General features: G+C 37.1%; 1 protein-coding gene across 1 annotated transcript in view; it reads left to right on the top strand.

The window, feature by feature from the left end:
• Positions 1-19,285, top strand: part of FAR2 (fatty acyl-CoA reductase 2) — a 171,637-nt gene that overhangs the window by 121,832 nt on the left and 30,520 nt on the right. The window contains exons 3-4 of the mRNA XM_065921720.1: positions 14,886-15,061; positions 18,000-18,179. Of these exons, the coding sequence (XP_065777792.1) occupies positions 14,886-15,061; positions 18,000-18,179 (356 nt within the window). The remainder of the gene's footprint in view (positions 1-14,885; positions 15,062-17,999; positions 18,180-19,285) is intronic.

Below are 19,285 nucleotides of genomic sequence, written 5' to 3'. Positions count from 1 at the left end.
AGCACTACTGATTATAAGCCGTGAAACAGTGTGCAAGATATATTCTTTACTGAACCTTAGTTTCCTTTTCTGTAAAATGGGATAATACTTTACTCACATACATATATGGCAATCTTTGAATGAGGAGAGCTGGCTCTCCCTAAAGCTGTCTTTCGAGATTGATGAAACTTCTTTTCTGGAAACCCTCAGCAAAATTTGCCTTACATCTCATCAGTCAGGGTTAGGTTATGTATCAATTTCTGGACCAACCTGTGTGGCCTGAGGTATGCCATATACTAATAACCTATCACTGGCCACGTGGAAATTCTCAATAACCTCACAGAGAATCTTAAATTAGGGATATAAAAACAATTATAATTTATTAAGTTTCTAGGGAGATCCAAGCTGACATATGGATTGAGAAGGCCAGATAAATTTCTCTGTGTTTTGTTAATGTAAAATAGAAAATGATCAGCTTTGTGGTATTTTTTAATTTTTAAAAATTTCTTTGTTTATTGGCTGTGCTGGGTGTTCATTGCTGCATGGGCTTTTCTCTAGTTGCAGCAAGCAGGGGCTACTCTCTAGTTGCAGTGCATGGGCTTCTCACTGCGGTGGCTTGTCCTTGTGGAGCACATCTCCGGGGCCTTCAGGCTTCAGTAGTTGCAGCACGTGGGCTCAGGAGTTGTGGGTCCCAGGCTCTAGAGCAAAGTCTCAATAGTTGTGGCTCATGGTCTCAGTTGCTCCACTGCATGCACGATCTTTCTGGATCAGGGATCCAAGCTGTTGTCTCCTGCACTGGCAGGCAGATTCTTTACCACTGTACCACCAGGGAAGCCCCTCAGCTTTGTGTTTGAACTGATCCAAAACATACCATAAATTTGTCATCTCCAGTGCAGAGAGAACGTAGTGTTAGTCTCTTAGTCATCTCTGACTCTTTGCGATCCCATGGGCTCCTCTGTCCATGGGATTATCTAGGCAAGAATACTGGAGTGGGTTGCCATTCCCTTCTCCAGAGGATCTTCTTGACCCAGGGATCGAACCCGGGTCTCCTACATTGCAGGCAGATTCTTTACCGTTTGAGCTACAGGGAAGCGAGAACTTGGTGATATCTTAAAACCAAGAAAACTACATTCAGCAGCCATCTGCCAAATTCCTCAATGCTCAGGACTTTGCATTTCTAGTCCAGGAGTTGTCTTCCAGTTGCAATTTTAGAACATTTTCTCCAAATCTTTCAAGATAGCCCTAATAGAATCAAATCCAGCATAGAAAGTTAGTTTCCTGTAAGCAGTCAGTCTCATCTACCTTGCTAAGCTTTCCTTCACACAGGATTCTAAATTCAACATCAGAATAAAAGGTATTTTTCCTTTGTCACCAAAAAAATCTTTCCTTTGTCTCAAAGAGACTTTGCTGTTACAGTAACACTATTGACGATATGTATAAATGAGTGTAAAGTGAACAATTACTGTAGCACCAAAATGCTCAAGAGATTGAAATATTTAAATATGGACATTTCTTCTTATGTCTCTATTTCTGGTTTTGTAGCAAAGACGTTAATTATACTTCCACAAATTTTGACTTACATGGTCAGATAGAAGGACAGGGCCTGGGCTTCATAAAAAGAGACTGATGTAGTTTAATATTTTTGCAGCATTTCACTAAAAAGTGAAAATATTCCATATGAAGTCTAATCTTCCTCTATTTGGTTAGACTTTGGAGGGAAACAGTGCAAGTTGCTTATTCCAAACATGTGGGACCCCCACAACCAACTTTCCAATATACACAGACTACTTTGGTGTAGGAGACCTGGGTTTGATCTCTGGGTCAGGAAGAGCCCCAAGGAGAAGACCACTCAACTACAATATTCTTGCCTGGAGAATTCCATGGACAGAGCAGCCTGGTAGGCTACAGTCCATGGGATAGCAAAGAGTTGGATACAACTGAGCAACTAACACTTTCACTTTCACTTGACACTGCAAGTAATCAACCAAACTTGTTCAATGAATGAGTTTAATGTATTCCAGTTCTTCAGACCAGTCTTTTACTTCTATTGTGTGACCACTCTTGCCCTAGGTTTTTACTCAGAAGAGTTTTCCTGCATGGGTTAGAATTTCTTCTCGAAGGCCTCTGATTTTACAAATTTTTATTAAATATCTTCCATGAATCAAGACCCAGTCTAGAGTCAGCCATTGAACTTCATTTGGACATAGACAGAGACATTTCAATGTACCCATGCCTTATTCTCAAGAAAGACCTGGTATCACTTTTAAGCAGTACTTGTCTCCTGTCACACAAAAGTGATGCATGAATTCTTACTGAGCTATATTAATAGTAATACAGTGTGCTTAAAAGTAGATTGATGGTATCGGGTGTGCGAGGCTTGGAAACTTTTCTTTAAAACATAATAAATAAAAATTTTACCAGTTTGCCTTTGATTCCCATTGTATTCAGAGGAAATATGATTGAGCCTATTTATTAACAACCTGTCCCTCTATCTATTAAAATTCGTTCATCAGTTTCATTCCTTTTCTTTCATGGTATGGATAGCAACCACCTCTCACTTCCTGTTTCCATGCCTTCACAGGGAGACAATTAAGTGGGAATGCTTTGGAAAGAAGGTTATTTTTAACTATTCGGTCATATAGGACCGGAACTTAACAATCAAAAGAGAGGATCAGTTTCCCCACATGTGACTAAGATCCTCGAGTATTTTCAGAGCACTTAAAGGAGCTCATCAATTGAGGGAAATCTTTCTGAATTAATGGCAGATTCTTGAGGACTTTCTCACAAAGATAAGGTGGCACTCTAAAAAAACAACCAGACATATATATAAGTACTGTAAAATATATATTTATTATAGTATTACTTACAGTAGCAAACTTGGAACCAGACTGAATGTTCCACAGTAGAGGAAAGGTACACAGATGTGTTGGACTGTTATGCAGGCACTAAAGTTTATATTTTATGAACTATTAAATAACATGAGAAAGTGCTTATAATACTTTCAGAACCAAAAATATGCAAAATAACATCCAGTGTAATCTCAAGTAATGACCCTAAATAAATGCTGATGGAATCTTGGATTAATTTTAGTTTCAGATTATAATGAGCATGTTTACTTTCACGGTGAGGGAAAAAAGCACTGTCTTTTGTAGTGGAAAATCAGAACAATAATCATTTTACGAAAGAATTCTCTACATACAATCACAATGAAGATGTTTTATTTTTATGGTGGGAGAAAAAGCCCACACTTTTTAAGAGGGTAAATAAGTAAGGCAGCAAAGCAATCACAAATCTCTAAAATTATGGAATCAGCTATAAGTTCAGTTGATTTTTAGTTTTGAAACTTTATCAAAATAAACTGGTTTGATTCACTTTTGATTAAAAATATGATTCTAAGTCTATAACATTGTTTTTAAGAAAGATCTCCTAATTTCTTTTACAGAATCTGAGGCGTTTCTAGAGGAAATAAGCCAAATTTCCAGTGTTGGCCTGTGAACATGCTTGCCACAGACCCATTTATGGGTCGCCAGGAATCCCAAGCTGCCTGCTTGGTCTCTTATTATGAAAAATGTGCCCATTTAGCTGAACCAACCACCTTTCCAGCTAGCGAAAACAATTTTCAGTGGTGAAATTTATTTTATGTTGCTATCTAGAATATGGCTTTGTTTAACAAGCCATGATTCTTTCCCACTACAACAGATAATTGGTTGCAAATAAATCATTCAGTTGTGAAGTTCAGTGTTGAGAGCATTTTGAGGTTTTCTAGTGCCTTAAAGATGCGTTCCTTTGTATAACAAATGATGCCCCATTTATATCCATTTAGGATCTTAAGTTGGTCATAACCTACTCTGAATAACTCTTTTAAAAAACATCAAGAAGACAGTATCCATATCTGAAAAGTAAAACCACAAGTAGTTGAATTTACATTGAGTGAGGTAGTTAATTAAGAGTGAGGTCAGAAAAAAAAAAAAAAAGATGTTGGAGAGAATATCAGAAATAGTTGGACTTTTCCTCTTAAGCTATAGTAATTAGGTAAGGCAATGGTTACGGTGAGATGTTGTCAGGTTTAGAATGCAGCATGTGAGAAGACCAGGCAAAATTCAGGGTTTTGCAGGGAAAGGCTATCCTGTATTATGTCACTGGGAAGTGGATTTATAAACAAAGGCAGAGCTTGGCAGGTTGCACTGGATATTTCAAGTCAACTTCTCTGGGAAAATGTGAATTACTCAGTAAGCTTTCAGTGCCTTTAAGATAAACCTACTTTGAAATACCCTGGAGAGCTTTGGATAGTGAGTTAGCTGGGACACACATGGGGCCCTCGGTTCATAGAACTGATTAGATTTAAGACAATAGAAAATAGCAACATTCCGTGAAATAGTTTATTGGATCCTTTTGCAAAACTATCACTGTTTGGTAGTTTTTAGAAGACATTAGATCCCTCAGGGGAAAAATAATGCATTTAAAGAAATTAACTTCTACCAAATAACATCTGCAAAGAAAAGATCAGCACTCTGACATCACTACTATGAAGAAGCACCCAACAGAAAAGTGGGCTTCCTAGGTGGTACTAGTGGTAAAGAACCCACCTTGCCAATGCAGGAGATATGAGAGATGTGAGTTTGATCCCTGGGTCAGGAAGATCCCCTGGAGGGCATGGCAACCCACTCCAGTATTCTTGCCTGGAGAATCCCATGGACAGAGAAGCCTGGTGGGCTGTGGTCCATAGGGTCGCAAAGAGCCGGACAGACTAAAGCAATTTGCACAGCACAGCACATGTACTGTGGCTCCACCCTTCCTTCCTACAACAGAAAAGTTAATTTCATATAATATAAAAGTTCCTTGGTAGTTTGCATAGAATTTCATAAGGAAGAATAGCATTTTCATGCTTGGTTCAGGCTACCCTGTGTAAAAGTTGCTTGTTCACAACTTCCAGAACATGAATTTCTGATTGATATTAATGATTCTGTTAGATCTCTATTTAAGGCAAAGGCAATTAAAAAAAAAAAAAAAAAAACAAGTTTGTATTTTAAATTCCCAAAGTCAGTTTTGTTCCACTACTATATTTTCTTTTTCCTAAGAAACTAATGATCCCACAAAAAGCAAGAGGCTTTTATAAACTTGGGACAACTAGAGGTAATATAACCTTGCCGGGAATTAAAATTTCCCCATGATTAACAGACACATACTTTTGAAAGTGTATAACTGATTCTCAGTTTGACAGTTACTCAACTCAAATTAGTTGACGCATGTTAAGCCTCCCTTCAATAGGTGATTTCTTTCAAGGAAAAAAAAACAAAACCCTTTTAAAATTAATTTTGTCTTAGGGATATTCTTTAAGGTCCCAGAAACAGAAATAATTTATTTCTCAATCTCTTGTTTTCTTTCACAATACCATTCACTGGTTCATTCAATCACTAGCATGATTTCACATGTCCAGCTTCTTTCCTTCTTTTAAAATTCCTTCCAATCATATTGTCTTTTTCTTAAAAGCTTCATATTGCCTATGCCTAATTTCACTCCAGAAGTCACCAAACCACAAGATTCAGCATGACTTTGAAATATATTCAGTTTTTAGAGGTATATGGATCACATGGCATAATCAGAAACCTTGGGTGACCCAAGGGGATACACACACATACTGTCTGATTAGCACATTTTGGAAATGCAGTATTTCTGATGGAAACAGGAGAGAAGGTTTCCTATTATTAGAAACCTACTAAGTGGTAGCCACTATGCTAGGCATCTGACTTTTACTACCCTATTTAATCTTCACAAAACTCCATGGCATGCCTTATTGCTGCAACACAGATAAATTAATCCAAGAAAGTTGTCACCTATCCAAGGAAATACCAAGGAAGTGGCAAAGCATATTTTAAATGCAGTTCTCTTATCTCTAAAGCCTATTTTTTCTCCACTGCATTGCTTTACCTCCCCTAGATTCCTCTAACCAGGTACTTATTCTCAAAGAACTCTGTGAAAGTGGCTTTTGATGTGGGAACAGAGCATTAACAAGATGATGAACTGAGTCACCTCTAGCATTTATTACAGATTCTTAAGTAAAGTGGATTATAATTTTGCTAAATGCAAAATTGTTTTCAACGATAGCAGAATATGTAGGATATAGAAGTTGTTAACAGTAAATTCGAAGGGTTCTCACCACAAGGAGAATATTTTTGTTCCTTTTTTTCTTTATTTTTATTGTTATCTCTATGAGGAGATGGATATTAATTGAACCTATTGTGGTAATCATTTCACAATATATGTAAATCAAACCATCATGCTCTACCTCTTAAGCTTATATAGTGATGCATTCCAATTATTTCTCAATAAAACTAGAAAAAAAGAGTAGTAGAAAAGAAAGAATAGCAGAGTATATACAAATTATTACTTCTCTGAGGTCATAGAATGTTACAGTCCTTTGATTGACACTTTAGATAAATAAGCACGAAATGAGTAACTTACCCCAGTCACACAGTTAATAAATGGCAGAACTAGGCTGCAAACTCTGGCCTTCCTGAGTCCAAAGCACCAAATCCAAATTAGGATCTTTCTAATACACCAGTGGCTCTCATCTTCAGTGTATATCAGTGTCCCTAGTGAGGCTATACAAAGTGCAGTTGCCCAAGCTCCCACTCAGAACTGAGTCAGAATATCTAAGACTGGTACATCTGGGTTTTTGTCTTTTTAAACAACTTCTCAAACAACCCTACTGTATGTTAAAATTTAACAACCATAGTACTACACTTAAGACTGCTTTGTGGTCCTAGAGAGTAGTCCTCATGAAAGCAGTAAAAACTTCTAGGTTAATCCCTTATATCTTATGGAAGCTAGCAATGAACTAGCAAAATTCTAACATTTTGTGAATCTTTACATTAGGTATGATGATTTTTTGTCTTAATTTACATGTACTTATTTGTATTTAATTGTATTCAACTTAGATTATATATATCCTTTTAAAAATAAGTCTTTCTTGCTCAAGAGCTGACTTGAAAAATTCATTGACTTGTAACTCTAAAATTTCAATGATAAATGTTCCAGGCTCTCCTTTTCATTGGGATACCAGATATTTTATAGAGATTGCCCTTTATTTTAAGAGACTCACCCACTTTTTTTTTACAAAATAAAAATGTTAAGCAAATTTTGGTGGGTTATCGTGATTAAATAATAGCTACATTTGAAGAGAGGAATCAGTAAACTGAATAAATATCAAAACCTCTCATGATTAGAAAAGAATGATAAAGTATAGTAGCATTTAGAAAGTAGTAACCTCCTTGATGCCTCCCAAGTGAGATCATGTGGATAACAAATTGACTGTAGAAGTCCAAGTTCAGGGTTTCTACATTGTTTCAGAAGCATTATATAAATGTCATGCCCCTCAATTTTTGCTCAAGTCCTGTTTTTAATAAAAATGCAGTCTTAATATTTGGCCACATAAATCATACCTCAGTTTATTGAACCCCCAAATTTCTCTTTCTGTGAGTTTTTTCTTAGGCTTTTCAAGTTTCTCTCTTGCACCTGGCTATAAGTAACTATTGCCAAAATAGTCTCTCATGCTTAAAAAAAAAATTGAAAGAGAAATACTTGTCTGTGTGATGTCAAATCAATGAAGCACTGCTAAACTTTCTAAGAGAAATGTATTAATGTTTTATTATCAGTTCAAAATGTTTAGATCATCTCCCAGCTATTATCTTTCAGTGACCACAGAAATATATCTTCATCTGTCAAGGGCATGGTTTACTAAAATCAAAAAGCAGCATTCTTGAGTGTTCAAACATAGCAAGTAGTTATTCAACTCTTTACCTTCTTAATCCTGTGCCATTAAATAAAGAATATATGAGAAGGAAGATGATGAACTCTTAGAATCTAACATAATTATATTAAGTTCTTTATTAGTGGGCCTTCAATGAAATTTTTGAAATTTTATTTTTTAGCTCATTTTTATTCCACCTATTTTTTGCCTTTAACTGATGTTTTGTCTCCCACCTCAACCCTCCAAAAAAAAAAAAAAAAAAAACTTTCAGAAGAACTGATATCTATTGAGAATCCATTTGCATCATTTTGTCTGTCCTTTAGTCTTGTCATTATTACAAAAGAAAAGGGTCCACATCCCCTACCCTTGGCAGTTAATACAGAGGACCCATAGATCACTTTGAGTCTTCTTTTAGCAGTAGTTACCTGCTATCTTTTATCCCACTAACACAAAAGAACTGGTAACCAATTTCAGGAATCAACCTCTCATTTATGGGTCTATTGCTCTTCTTACAGTGAAGAGTGAAAGTATTAGTCGCTCAGTCATGTCCAGCTCTTTGCAACCCCATGGACTGCGGCCTGCCAGGCTTCTCTGTCCATGGAATTCTCCAGGCAAGAATACTGGAGTGAGTTGCCATTTCCTTCTCCAGGGGATCTTCCTGACCCAGGGACTGAACCCAGGTCTCTGACATTGCAGGCAGATTCTTTGCCATCCAAGCCATCAGGAAAGCCTATTCTTAGAGTAATTACTTCCAATTTAACAAGCAAAATTTGAGTTGTTTCAGTGAACTGGGTGCTGTCAAACATCAAGTGATAAAAGAAGAATCAAGGAGTTTACAAACCAGAGGGTGAAATTTAAGTGCAGAATTTTTAAATGGACATACATTTTTGGAGTCAGTGTTTCTCTAAGTATTGGATTGGACCATCAGTCCTATCTATGGAGATGGTTAAGAAATACAACTCTTGGTTACATACCAAACTTACTGAGTCAAGATCTCTGAGGGTGGAGTAAGGGCATTGTGAGGAGAGAGAAAATCAGCCAAGATGGCATGTTCAGGCCCTCTGGCCCCACATTTTGTAAATAATGCCTATGTAACAACTGAGATGATTTATAACACTGCACATGCACAACACGAGGCACTCGCTTGGTCATGAACTACTTTGTGCTATAGGGATATATGAGCTCCACCTCAAATGTGGCGTTTCCCTGGTGGCTCAGACACTAAAGAATCTGCCTGCAGTGTGGGAGACCCGGGTTTGATTTCTGGATCGGGAAGATCCCCTGGAGAAGGAAATGACAATCCACTTCAGTATTCTTGCCTGGAGAATTCCATGGACAGTGGAGCCTTGTGGGCCACGGTCCACGGGGTCCCAAAGAGCTGAACATGACTGAGTGGCCAACACTTCTCTTCATTTCACTAGAACATGGTGGCATTACTGCTGCATCACGGCTGTGTCTGTTGTGTTTGGGTCAGCCACGAGCGGAGAGAATGTAGCGTGTCTACTGCTATGACTGCAGCATCAGCCAGGAGGACAAGAAATGTGTCTGCAGTTCCTATGGGTCCTTGAGTCTTCCAGCCTCTTAACTTGCACCTTGCCTGCCCTGGATTCAGTAAACAGTTTAAACAGCGAGACAGTTGGCACTGTGGGCAGGATCAGCAACAGAGGCATCATTTTTAATTAGTCCCTAGAATTTTCTTTTGCCTATACAGTTTGAAAACCACTGATGTCTTGAAACTGCCCTGGGCTGTTAAAGAGGGAAATGAGTCATACACAGTTGTTCATCAGCTATTTGTGTTAACAATGCAACTAAGGAAGTTCTCATCTTGGGATCAGTTAAAATCAACTTTGAAACCTAATGTGAAATGCAAACTCCTGGGCAGGGCCCAGTAATTTCTTACTTTGTGAGCATGGTATGGGGTCCAGGAATTTTTTCAGATGCATATCTACTGATTTCAGTGCAGTTCACTTGGGGATAACATTTTGAGAAGCACTGACCTGTTGCATGGCAGTTGGCAGCAATCTCTAGCACTCTATTTAGGCTTTGCCAACATTTAAGAAGTGTTATTTTGTTAGAAGCTACAGCCATATGCTGAGATTCCAGATTAATAGTTCTTTTACCATATGAGCCACCAGGGAAGCCCATTCCAGACTAAGGCAAGTCATATTATCAGTTCAGTTCAGTCCAGTCGCTCAGTCGTGTCTGACTGTTTGCAGCCCCATGGACTGCAGCACAGCAGGCCTCCCTGTCTATCACGAACTCCCAGAGTTTACTCAAACTTATGTCCATTAAGTCAGTGATTCCATCCAACCATCTCATCCTCTTTCATCCCCTTCTCCTCCCTCCTTCAATCTTTCCCAGCATCAGGGTCTTTTCAGATGAGTCAGCTCTACACATCAGGTGGCCAAAGTATTGGAGTTTCAGCTTCAGTATCAGTCCTTCTAATGAATATTCAGGACTGATTTCCTTTAGGATAGACTGGTTGGATCTCCTTGCAGTCCAAGGGACTCTCAAGAGTCTTCTCCAACCCCACAGTTCCAGGGCATCCATTCTTCAGAGCTCAACTTTCTTTATACTCCAACTCTCACATCTATAAATGACTACTGGAAAAACCATAGCTTTGACTAGAAGGACCTTTTCTAGCAAAGTCAAGTCTCTGTTATTTAATAAGCTCTCTAGGTTGGTCATAGCTTTTCTTCTAAGGAGCAAGTGTCTTTTAATTCCTGGCTGCAGTCACCATCTGCAGTGATTTTGGAGCCCCCCAAAATAAAGTATGTCACTGTTTCCACTGTTTAACCATCTATTTGCCATGAAGTGATGGGACCATGTGCCATGATCTTAGTTTTCTGAATGTTGAGTTTTAAGACAACTTTTTCATTCTCCTCTTTCAGTTTCATTAAGAGGCTCTTTAGTTCTTCTTCACTTTCTGCCATAAGGGTGGTGTTATCTGCCTATCTGAGGTTATTGATATTTCTCCCGGCAATCTTGATTCCAGCTTGTGCTTCCTCCAGCCCAGTGTTTCTCATAATGTACTCTGCATATAAGTTAAATAAGCACAGTGATAATATATAGCCTTGACGTACTCCTTCCCCAATTTGGAACCAGTTGTTCCATGTCCAGTTCTAACTGTTGCTCCTGACCTGCATACAGACTTCTCAGGAGGGAGGTAAGGTGATCTGGTATTTCCATCTCTTGAAGAATTTTCCAGAGTTTGTTGTGATCCACACAGTCAAAGGCTTTGGCATAGTCAGTAAAGCAGAAGTAGATATTCTTCTGGAGCTCTCTCACTTTTGCGATGATCCAATGGATATTGGCAATTTGATCTCTGGCTCCTCTGCCTTTTCTAAATCCAGTTTGAACATCTGGAAGTTCAAAGTTCATGTACTGTTGGAGCCTGACTTAGAGAATTTTGAGCATTACTTTTGCTAGCGTATGAGATGAGTGCAATTGTGTGATAGTTTGAACATTCTTTGGCATTGCCTTTCTTTGGGATTGAAATGAAAACTGACCTTTTCCAGTCCTGTGGCCACTCCTGAGTTTTCCAAAGTTGCTGGCAAATTGAGTGCAGCACTTTCACAGCATCATCTTTTAGGATTTGAAGTAGCTCAACTAGAATTCATTCCATCACCTCCACTAGCTTTGTTCATAGTGATGCTTCCTAAGGCTCATTTGACTTCACATTCCAGGATGTCTGGCTCTAGGTGAGTGATCACACCATTGTGATTATCTGGGTCGTGAAGATCTTTTTTGTACAGTTCTTCTGTGTATTCTTGCCACCTCTTTTTAATATCTCCTGCTTCTGTTAGGTCCATACCATTTCTGTCCTTTATTGTGCCCAGCTTTGCATGAAAAGTTCCCTTGGTATCTTGAACTTTCTTGAAGAGATCTCTAATCTTTCCCATTCTATTGTTTTCCTCTATTTCTTTGCACTGATTGCTGAGGAAGGCTTTCTTATCTCTCTGTGCTATTCTTTGGAACTGTGCATTCAAATGGGTATATCTTTCCTTTTCTCCTTTGCCTGTCACTTCTCCTTTTCATAGCTGTTTGTAAGGCCTCCTCAGACAACCATTTTACCATTTTGCATTTCTTTTTCTTGGGGATGGTCTTGATCACTGCCTCCTGTAGAATGTCACGAACCTACATCCATAGTTCTTCAGGCACTCTATCAGATCTTATCCCTTGAATCTATTTGTCACTTCCACTGTATAATCATAAGGGATTTGATTTGGGTCATACCTGCGTGTTCTAGTGGTTTTCCCTACTTTCTTCAATTTCAGTCTGAATTTGGCAATAAGGAGTTCATGATCTGAACCACAGTCAGTTCCTAGTCTTGTTTTTGCTAACTGTATAGAGCTTCTCCATCTTTGGCTGCAAAGAACATAATCAATCTGATTTCAATATTGACCATTTGGTAATGGTCATATTATCAGACCTGACTAATGTAGTAAAATAGGACCCTAATTATTACTGTGGCTTCAGTTGATGCAGACAATTCATTGATTTATGCCAATGGATTGTAATCAATACCACCTCAATCAGAATACTGAAACTTCTTTTTAAATTATATTATGTTCATTCAGATATCCCCTCTTATTTGAAAATATAAATCCATAAATAGGATGAAAATTGGAACTTTATTTCCTGAAATAGTAATTATCTCCTAAAACAGTAATGCTGTAAATGTATCTTGGTGCTGTTCAACATTGCACAGGTGGTCTGAAAGTATAGTACAATTTAATAATATCCTCTGAGTTTTAAAGTCACAAAAACCAGGGACTTTGCTGTTGATCCAGTGGTTAAGAATCTGCCTTCCAATGCAGGGGACTCGGGTTCTATCCCTGGTTGGGGATTAAGATCTCACATGCAATGGGGCAACTAGAGAGCCCAAGTGCAACAGCTAGGGAAGCCCCTCCATTCCACAACCAGGAAAAGCCTGTACACCCTAACAAAGACCCGGCACAGCCAAAGAAAATTTGAAAAATAAAGTCATAAAAACCAAAGGCAACAGAAAATGTTTGCTTGGCAGCTTGCATCATCTGTGACCAGCCCCATTGCTAGAAGAGTAGCCACTGAGGTCATCTTCCATGTCTTGCTCTCAAGCAGCCAGAAGTCTTCACAGGCCAAAGTCAGACTCAACAGAACCCCAGATAGATTTCTCATGAATGAAATCTATCATGGCTCAGAAAAAGCCTTGTATAAATTCAGTTGTTAAAAAGGAGGATAACTGTATAAATGTGGCATAAACTTATCCAAAATTATTCAACCTGTTTCTGTTGTACAATTATCATGAACTGCAAAAGAAAATTGTGATGCTGGAGAAGACTTTTGAGAGTCCCTTGCATGGGAAGGAGATCAAATTAGTCAATCCTAAAGGAAATCAACCCTGAATATCCACTGGAAGGACTGTTGGTAAAGCTGAATCTCCGATACTTTGACCACTTGATGCAAAGAGCCGACTCATCAGAAAAGACCCTGATGCTGGGAAAGATTGAGAGCAGGAGGAAAAGGGGGCAACAGAGTATGAGGTGGTTAGATAGCATCATGGACTCAGTGGACATGAATTTAAGCAAACTCCAGGAGATAGTGGAAGAGAGAGAAGGCTGGCATGCTGCAGTCCATGGGGTTGCAAAGAGTGGGACATGACTTAATGACTCAGCAACAACAACAACACAAAGGAAAACATTTGACTATGAAAACAAATATTAGCATGCTTATGATCCATTATGACTGGAGAGCTGTTAAAGGTCTTTCAAAAGAATTGAAATGAACTTTGTTGAGAATGTCCCTGAGTTGCTTTATCAATCTTAGATGTCGAAAAAGCATTGAAGAGTGGCCTAACTTTTGAATTATTTTCAGGATTATAGTAACACTGTATTAAAAAGGCTGGCCTTACAGTGCAGGAAAATAGTAGCTTGGAGACAGATGTGTATTACCCTGCCAGGTCAGTTTGTGGATTTAATTCCCTCCCCTAGTTGGCTTCATTAAATTTCCAGGATGTCCTCTGAACATGGTCTTACCTGATGCAAATGAGACATGATTTCTGTAAATACCTGAAATCAGCTTCTTATTACCCAACAGGGAAGCCTGGGGTAAATCTCTAGCGGGAAGGAGAAGCCTTCTGCTAAGGATCAAGGAACAGATGAAAACATTCTTTTGGAGTTAAAAGGGAGAGCACGATTGTTTGTCTCCACTACTATATTAGTATTAAAACCACATCCTAATTTTCTCTGTTCTTAACCTTTCTAAATGTTTAATCTTACTTCTCTTGCCCTTACTTTTCACATACCAAACCATTACTACAATAAAGTTTTATTTTATCAAAGTAGATTGGAACCAAGATGCTTTCATTAAAATTGTTATTTTCTGAGAAAATGGAAAATACCAATTCAACCTGAGAACTTCTGTGTGGAAGGGAAAATAGAGGCTGTGTTTTATCTGAATAATTGTAATAAAAGCTATATCTGCCAGTACTCTTTCCTTTTCCCTTTATAAATAAATTAGAATATTAAAAAATCAATTAAAATCCAATAAAAAGTACATGAGCTCATGTAATCCTCTTACTAGACAATAACTGCCATTTATATATTAGAATGGGATTATATAAAGATTTTATTTGTTTTACCCATTACAAATTTGCTTAATTTGCTTTTTTTTTTTCTAATTATCTTTGTGCTTCTAAGACCTCTTGTAAATCTGGTCCAATTAACCAAGTTGTTTTGAACTTGTGCTTATGAGACCTTCTTAAAGGCAGGTGATATTGCTGGTAATTTGTCAAGGTATATAAAGGCTGGTGAATTTGCTCTGAAAACAGTATCTCTAAGGCAGAAATGGAAATAACCACCATGTTTAAACACGAAGCTGCCTTGGAAGGGAAGAGAGGATGGTGCAAGATATGGATGGCTTACTACCAGTCCTTCACCCAGGAAAAGTTCAAAATACACTCCTTACTGGTCACTGGAACTGACTTTTTCCGGATATTTATCAAATTAAGAGGAGCAAGAATTATTCTAAGCTGACCTTGAATTGCATGAAATATAGCAGATGGCTGGGTCATATTATTACAACTAACAACCAGTTTTTGTGAATTAAAATGAAATGTCAGTGAAAATAAGAACATTGTTGGTGATGATGATCTTTGATGATTTACATGTTTTAGCTCTTTGAAAAAGTCAAAGAAGTTTGTCCAAACGTGCATGAGAAGATCCGAGCTATTTCTGCAGACCTCAATCAGAATGACTTTGCCATCAGCAAGGAGGACTTGCAGGAGCTTCTTTCGAACACAAATGTCATCTTCCACTGTGCCGCGACCGTGCGCTTTGATGACCACCTCAGGTACAGTCCAAGTCCCCTTTCATGACTTGTATTGTATTGTATTGTATATGTATTGTATTGTATTTCATGTATTGTATTACACGTGTGTGTGCACACGTATGTGTGAGTTTCTTCATTATTTCTGTTTTTAAAAAAAGAGATATTCTCAATGAAAACAAAGGAGTAAATCTTTTCTAGAATCTTACCATCCGCAGATAACCATTTAATATTGTGAAGACCATCCATTTCAACTTTTCTTTATGCATCTGTAATAAAATAGACTTGTGTTCAATTTCTCCAAAAAATGAAATGATGTTTTTTGCAACCTGTTCAGTTTTATTTTTAGATATCTTTCATTGTCAATTGATAATTTATTATAATTTGTAGTGACTACATGGCATCCCATTGTACCATGTATATAATACGCTCAAGCAGCTCTGTACTGAGGGACATTGCTTAGATGTTTCACTGTTCTAAACAGCTCTGCAATGAACATCTGTGTATATACGTTTTTTCCCTTTGGGTAAATTCCCAAAAGTAGAATTATTAGACACATGCCAGATATGTCCAGGTTATGGACAGTTTATATTTTGACATATAATGCTAAGTTGCTTTTCAAAAAGGTGGCATGAATTTACACTGTTCTTGGGCATGTGAGTGCTCATTTCTAACACAGTAGTACCATATTACAATTCTTTAATTCTTCTTATCATTGTCAATATGAAAATGGAAATAGTATTGCATATTTTGGTTTTTATTTCTTTGATAATCAGAAAGGTTGAGAATGTTTAAATGCTGATTGACAGTTTATTCTTTTGTGAAATGCCTGTTTGTGTTCTTCACCTATTTTTCTCTTGAAACAATCTTTTTTTGTCTGTTTTAAGACTTCTTGGAAGATTTAGCTTATCAACTTTTCATCTTTTATAAGGCTCAAAATATTTTAACAGTTTATCATTTGTCCTCAGCTCTGTTTTTATTATTTACAGTTTTTCATAATTTTTTCTAGTATTTAAACTGCTCCATGTTTACATTTAAATCTGACTCATTTAAAATTTACTTACCTCTAAAGAATAATAGGAAAAATTTTATAAAAATAAGAGTGATATGTGTGTGATGTACAGTATTTTTTTAATATTAACAGATGGTTATTTTTTAAACAACATATATTAAATTATTTATTTTCACTTTTTGTTTAAAGAAAAATAGTATATTAAATGCCTATTTCTGAATCCTTTTTTAAAACATTCCATTGATTAGACTTTCTCTTCCAGTACCACAATATTTTAATGACTACTATTCTTATTTTATTAGGCAAGTATACACACATTTTTCTCTTTTTAAGGAATTTTCCTGACTATTCTCACCTCTTGATTAAACTTAGAATAAATCTGCCAAGTTTGTTTAAGGGTTGTGAGTTTGATTGAGATTACCTTGACTATGTAGATTGATTTAGAAAAATAGCATGATGTAGACATTGACTTTTCTTACCCAAGAACAATGTATGTCTATATTCAATTTTTCTCTTATGATCCTTAATGAAACCTCATAATTTTCTTTATATAGGGCCTACTTATTAATTTGATATCTTTTAAATGTTCTTTTTTTGACTATGTGCCATTCTTCCATTGTAGACTCTAATTTTTGTTTCTATACAGGAAAGATAGTGATTTTTTTATATAGCTTTTAGAAGTGAACACCTTATTGAACTATTATTGATCACCCCAGTTTTTTCCAGTTGCTTCTGTTTTTTCTCAGATATACAGTTAAATAATCTGATAGTGATTTTGTGGTTGGCTTTGCAGTGATGGTGTTTATTAACTTTATTTTTCTTTCTAATTATAAGGCTGCAACTTCAGAGCAGTGTTAAGCCGTAGTGATTGTGAGCATTTTTCTTAACTCTGACTTTAAAACCAGTGCTCCTTACTTTTTTCACCATTAAGCATGACACAGGCTATCAAATTGAAGTATATATATTTTAAAATCATTTTCTTCTTCTTTTAGTGAAATTATAAAAACTGAACTGGAAATGGGTATTGAACGCATTTAAAATTTTTTCTATATATAAATGTACACATGATCACATGTTTTTTTCTTGAGTTAGAGTAATAGGTTTCCTAATTTTGTATGAAACATATTTCTAGAAAAAGAATTACTTCAGTGTCATCATATCCATATGTTTATGCAGCTTTGTGTTCTATTAGGTAAAATTTAGGGTTTTTGACATCATTTTTTTTAACTGAAGTATGGTTGATTTACAATGTGGTGTTAATTTCTGCTGTATAGCAAAGTGATTCAGTTATATATATATACATATATATATATATGTATACATTCTTTTTTATATTCTTTTCTGTTACGGTTTATCATAAGATACTGAATATAGTTCTCTGTGCTATACTTTAGAAACTTGTAATTTATCCATCCTATAAATAATAGTTGGCATCTGCTAATCCCAAACTCCCAATTCATCCCTTCCCCACCTCTCTCTACCTTGGCAACTTCATCTGTTCTCTATTGACATCAATTTTTATATCTGACCTATACCTTTGCAATAGAAACATATTTCTCATTCTATATTCACCATTGCTCTCCTCTAGTTTATTTGAATTTTCTAACTTAAGTTAGATGCCTAATTTATGTTTTTCATTCTTTTAATGGCTGCTTAAGAAGTCCCTGTATAAATTCAGAGGATTGTGATTTTCTTTCCTTCCAGTTGATTTAGAATCAGATGACTTCTAAATGCAACATGTATCACAGGATTTATATGCACAAGACATCATCAACATATAACATATTCCAAGTATCATAACTGTGTGGCCATGACCCATACTTTGCTTCCTGGTCCTTCGATGCAGCCACAAAAATCAGATGGATATGCCAGTTACTGCAGTAGGTGCAGCTCCAGCAAAATGTGATGTGACTTGCCTCACTGTATTTCCTTCTGCCTAACCTTCTCCAGACATGCTGTGCAGCTTAACGTCACTGCCACCCAGCAGCTTTTGCTCATGGCCAGTCAGATGCCGAAGCTGGAAGCCTTCATACACATTTCTACTGCCTTTTCAAACTGTAACCTGAAGCACATTGATGAAGTCATCTATCCATGTCCTGTAGAGCCAAAAAAAATCATTGACTCCATGGAGTAAGTTGGGTTACATGGGGGGTGGGGGTGAAGGGAGACGGACTGTCTGTCGTTCATTTATAAGGTAACACATTGAGATACCCTGGGAGCAGCATGCTTTGAAAAGGTGCTAGCTTCAGCTCTCTGTCCTTGTTATTCTCTGTCCCCAGTGGGGAGTAGAGTGCTTCTTAATGGAGGAGAATAGGGATAGGATAGCTGTATTAGGTTGCTTAGAATTCCGTGAGGTACTTGAGAATACTTTACGTGGAGGTGGTTTCTCACTTCTTAGTGAATTAAGCTTTGCTACTAGATTTATTTTTTTCAAGGGAAGTATCGGGGCTTCCCAGGTGATGCTAGTACAGGAGACACAAGAGGTGTGGATTTATTTGATCCCTGGGTCAGAAGATCCCCTGGAGGAGGGCATGGCAATCCACTCCAGTATTCTTGCTTGGAGAATCTCATGGACAGGGGAGCCTGGTGGGCTACAGTGCATAGGATTGCAAAGAGTCATACACAACTAAAGCGACTTAGCATGCACGCAAGGGAAGTTAGCATACATAGTATAAACATAGTACAAACGTCCAGAAGAAAGGTCTTGTCATTAAACTGGCAAAGGTTCTGCAACTTACTAGCTCTGTGACCTTGAGCAAATCTTTGGCCTCTTTGAGCCTTCGTTTCTTCATGTGTGAGATGAGGCTAATAATAGTGCCTGTCTTTTTAGCTGTGATGATAATGTGAGTTATACAAAGCAGTTACTACAGTGCTTAATAGCAGTTAATCAAAAAGTTCATAAAGAAGAACTAATAGGGAAGAGAAATTTCTTCCAAATCTGGCAGAAAGTGTAGGTTTCTTGATCTGTTCAGCTGAGAGACACTTCCCTTATGATCCTATTAAGCAGGAGTGACAGAAGTCTAGCATTTTTTAATTTGGCCAATTAACAGAAACTAATTTCTTTTTAGGACATCACCCTGATCTCAAAGTAAGTATGTTTTTCTGTTCTGCCTCTTCATTCTTCTGTTCCATTTACCAAATTTGCCTTATTTTGTTTGCTTTTTAAGACTCTGCATAAAACATATTATAGCAGAGAAAATATACTCTCACAGTGAATTTGTCAGATTTTAATTTTT

Source organism: Muntiacus reevesi, chromosome 1, assembly GCF_963930625.1.
Source record: "Muntiacus reevesi chromosome 1, mMunRee1.1, whole genome shotgun sequence".
NCBI lineage: Eukaryota > Metazoa > Chordata > Mammalia > Artiodactyla > Cervidae > Muntiacus > Muntiacus reevesi.
This window is presented reverse-complemented; position numbering and strand designations above follow the sequence as displayed.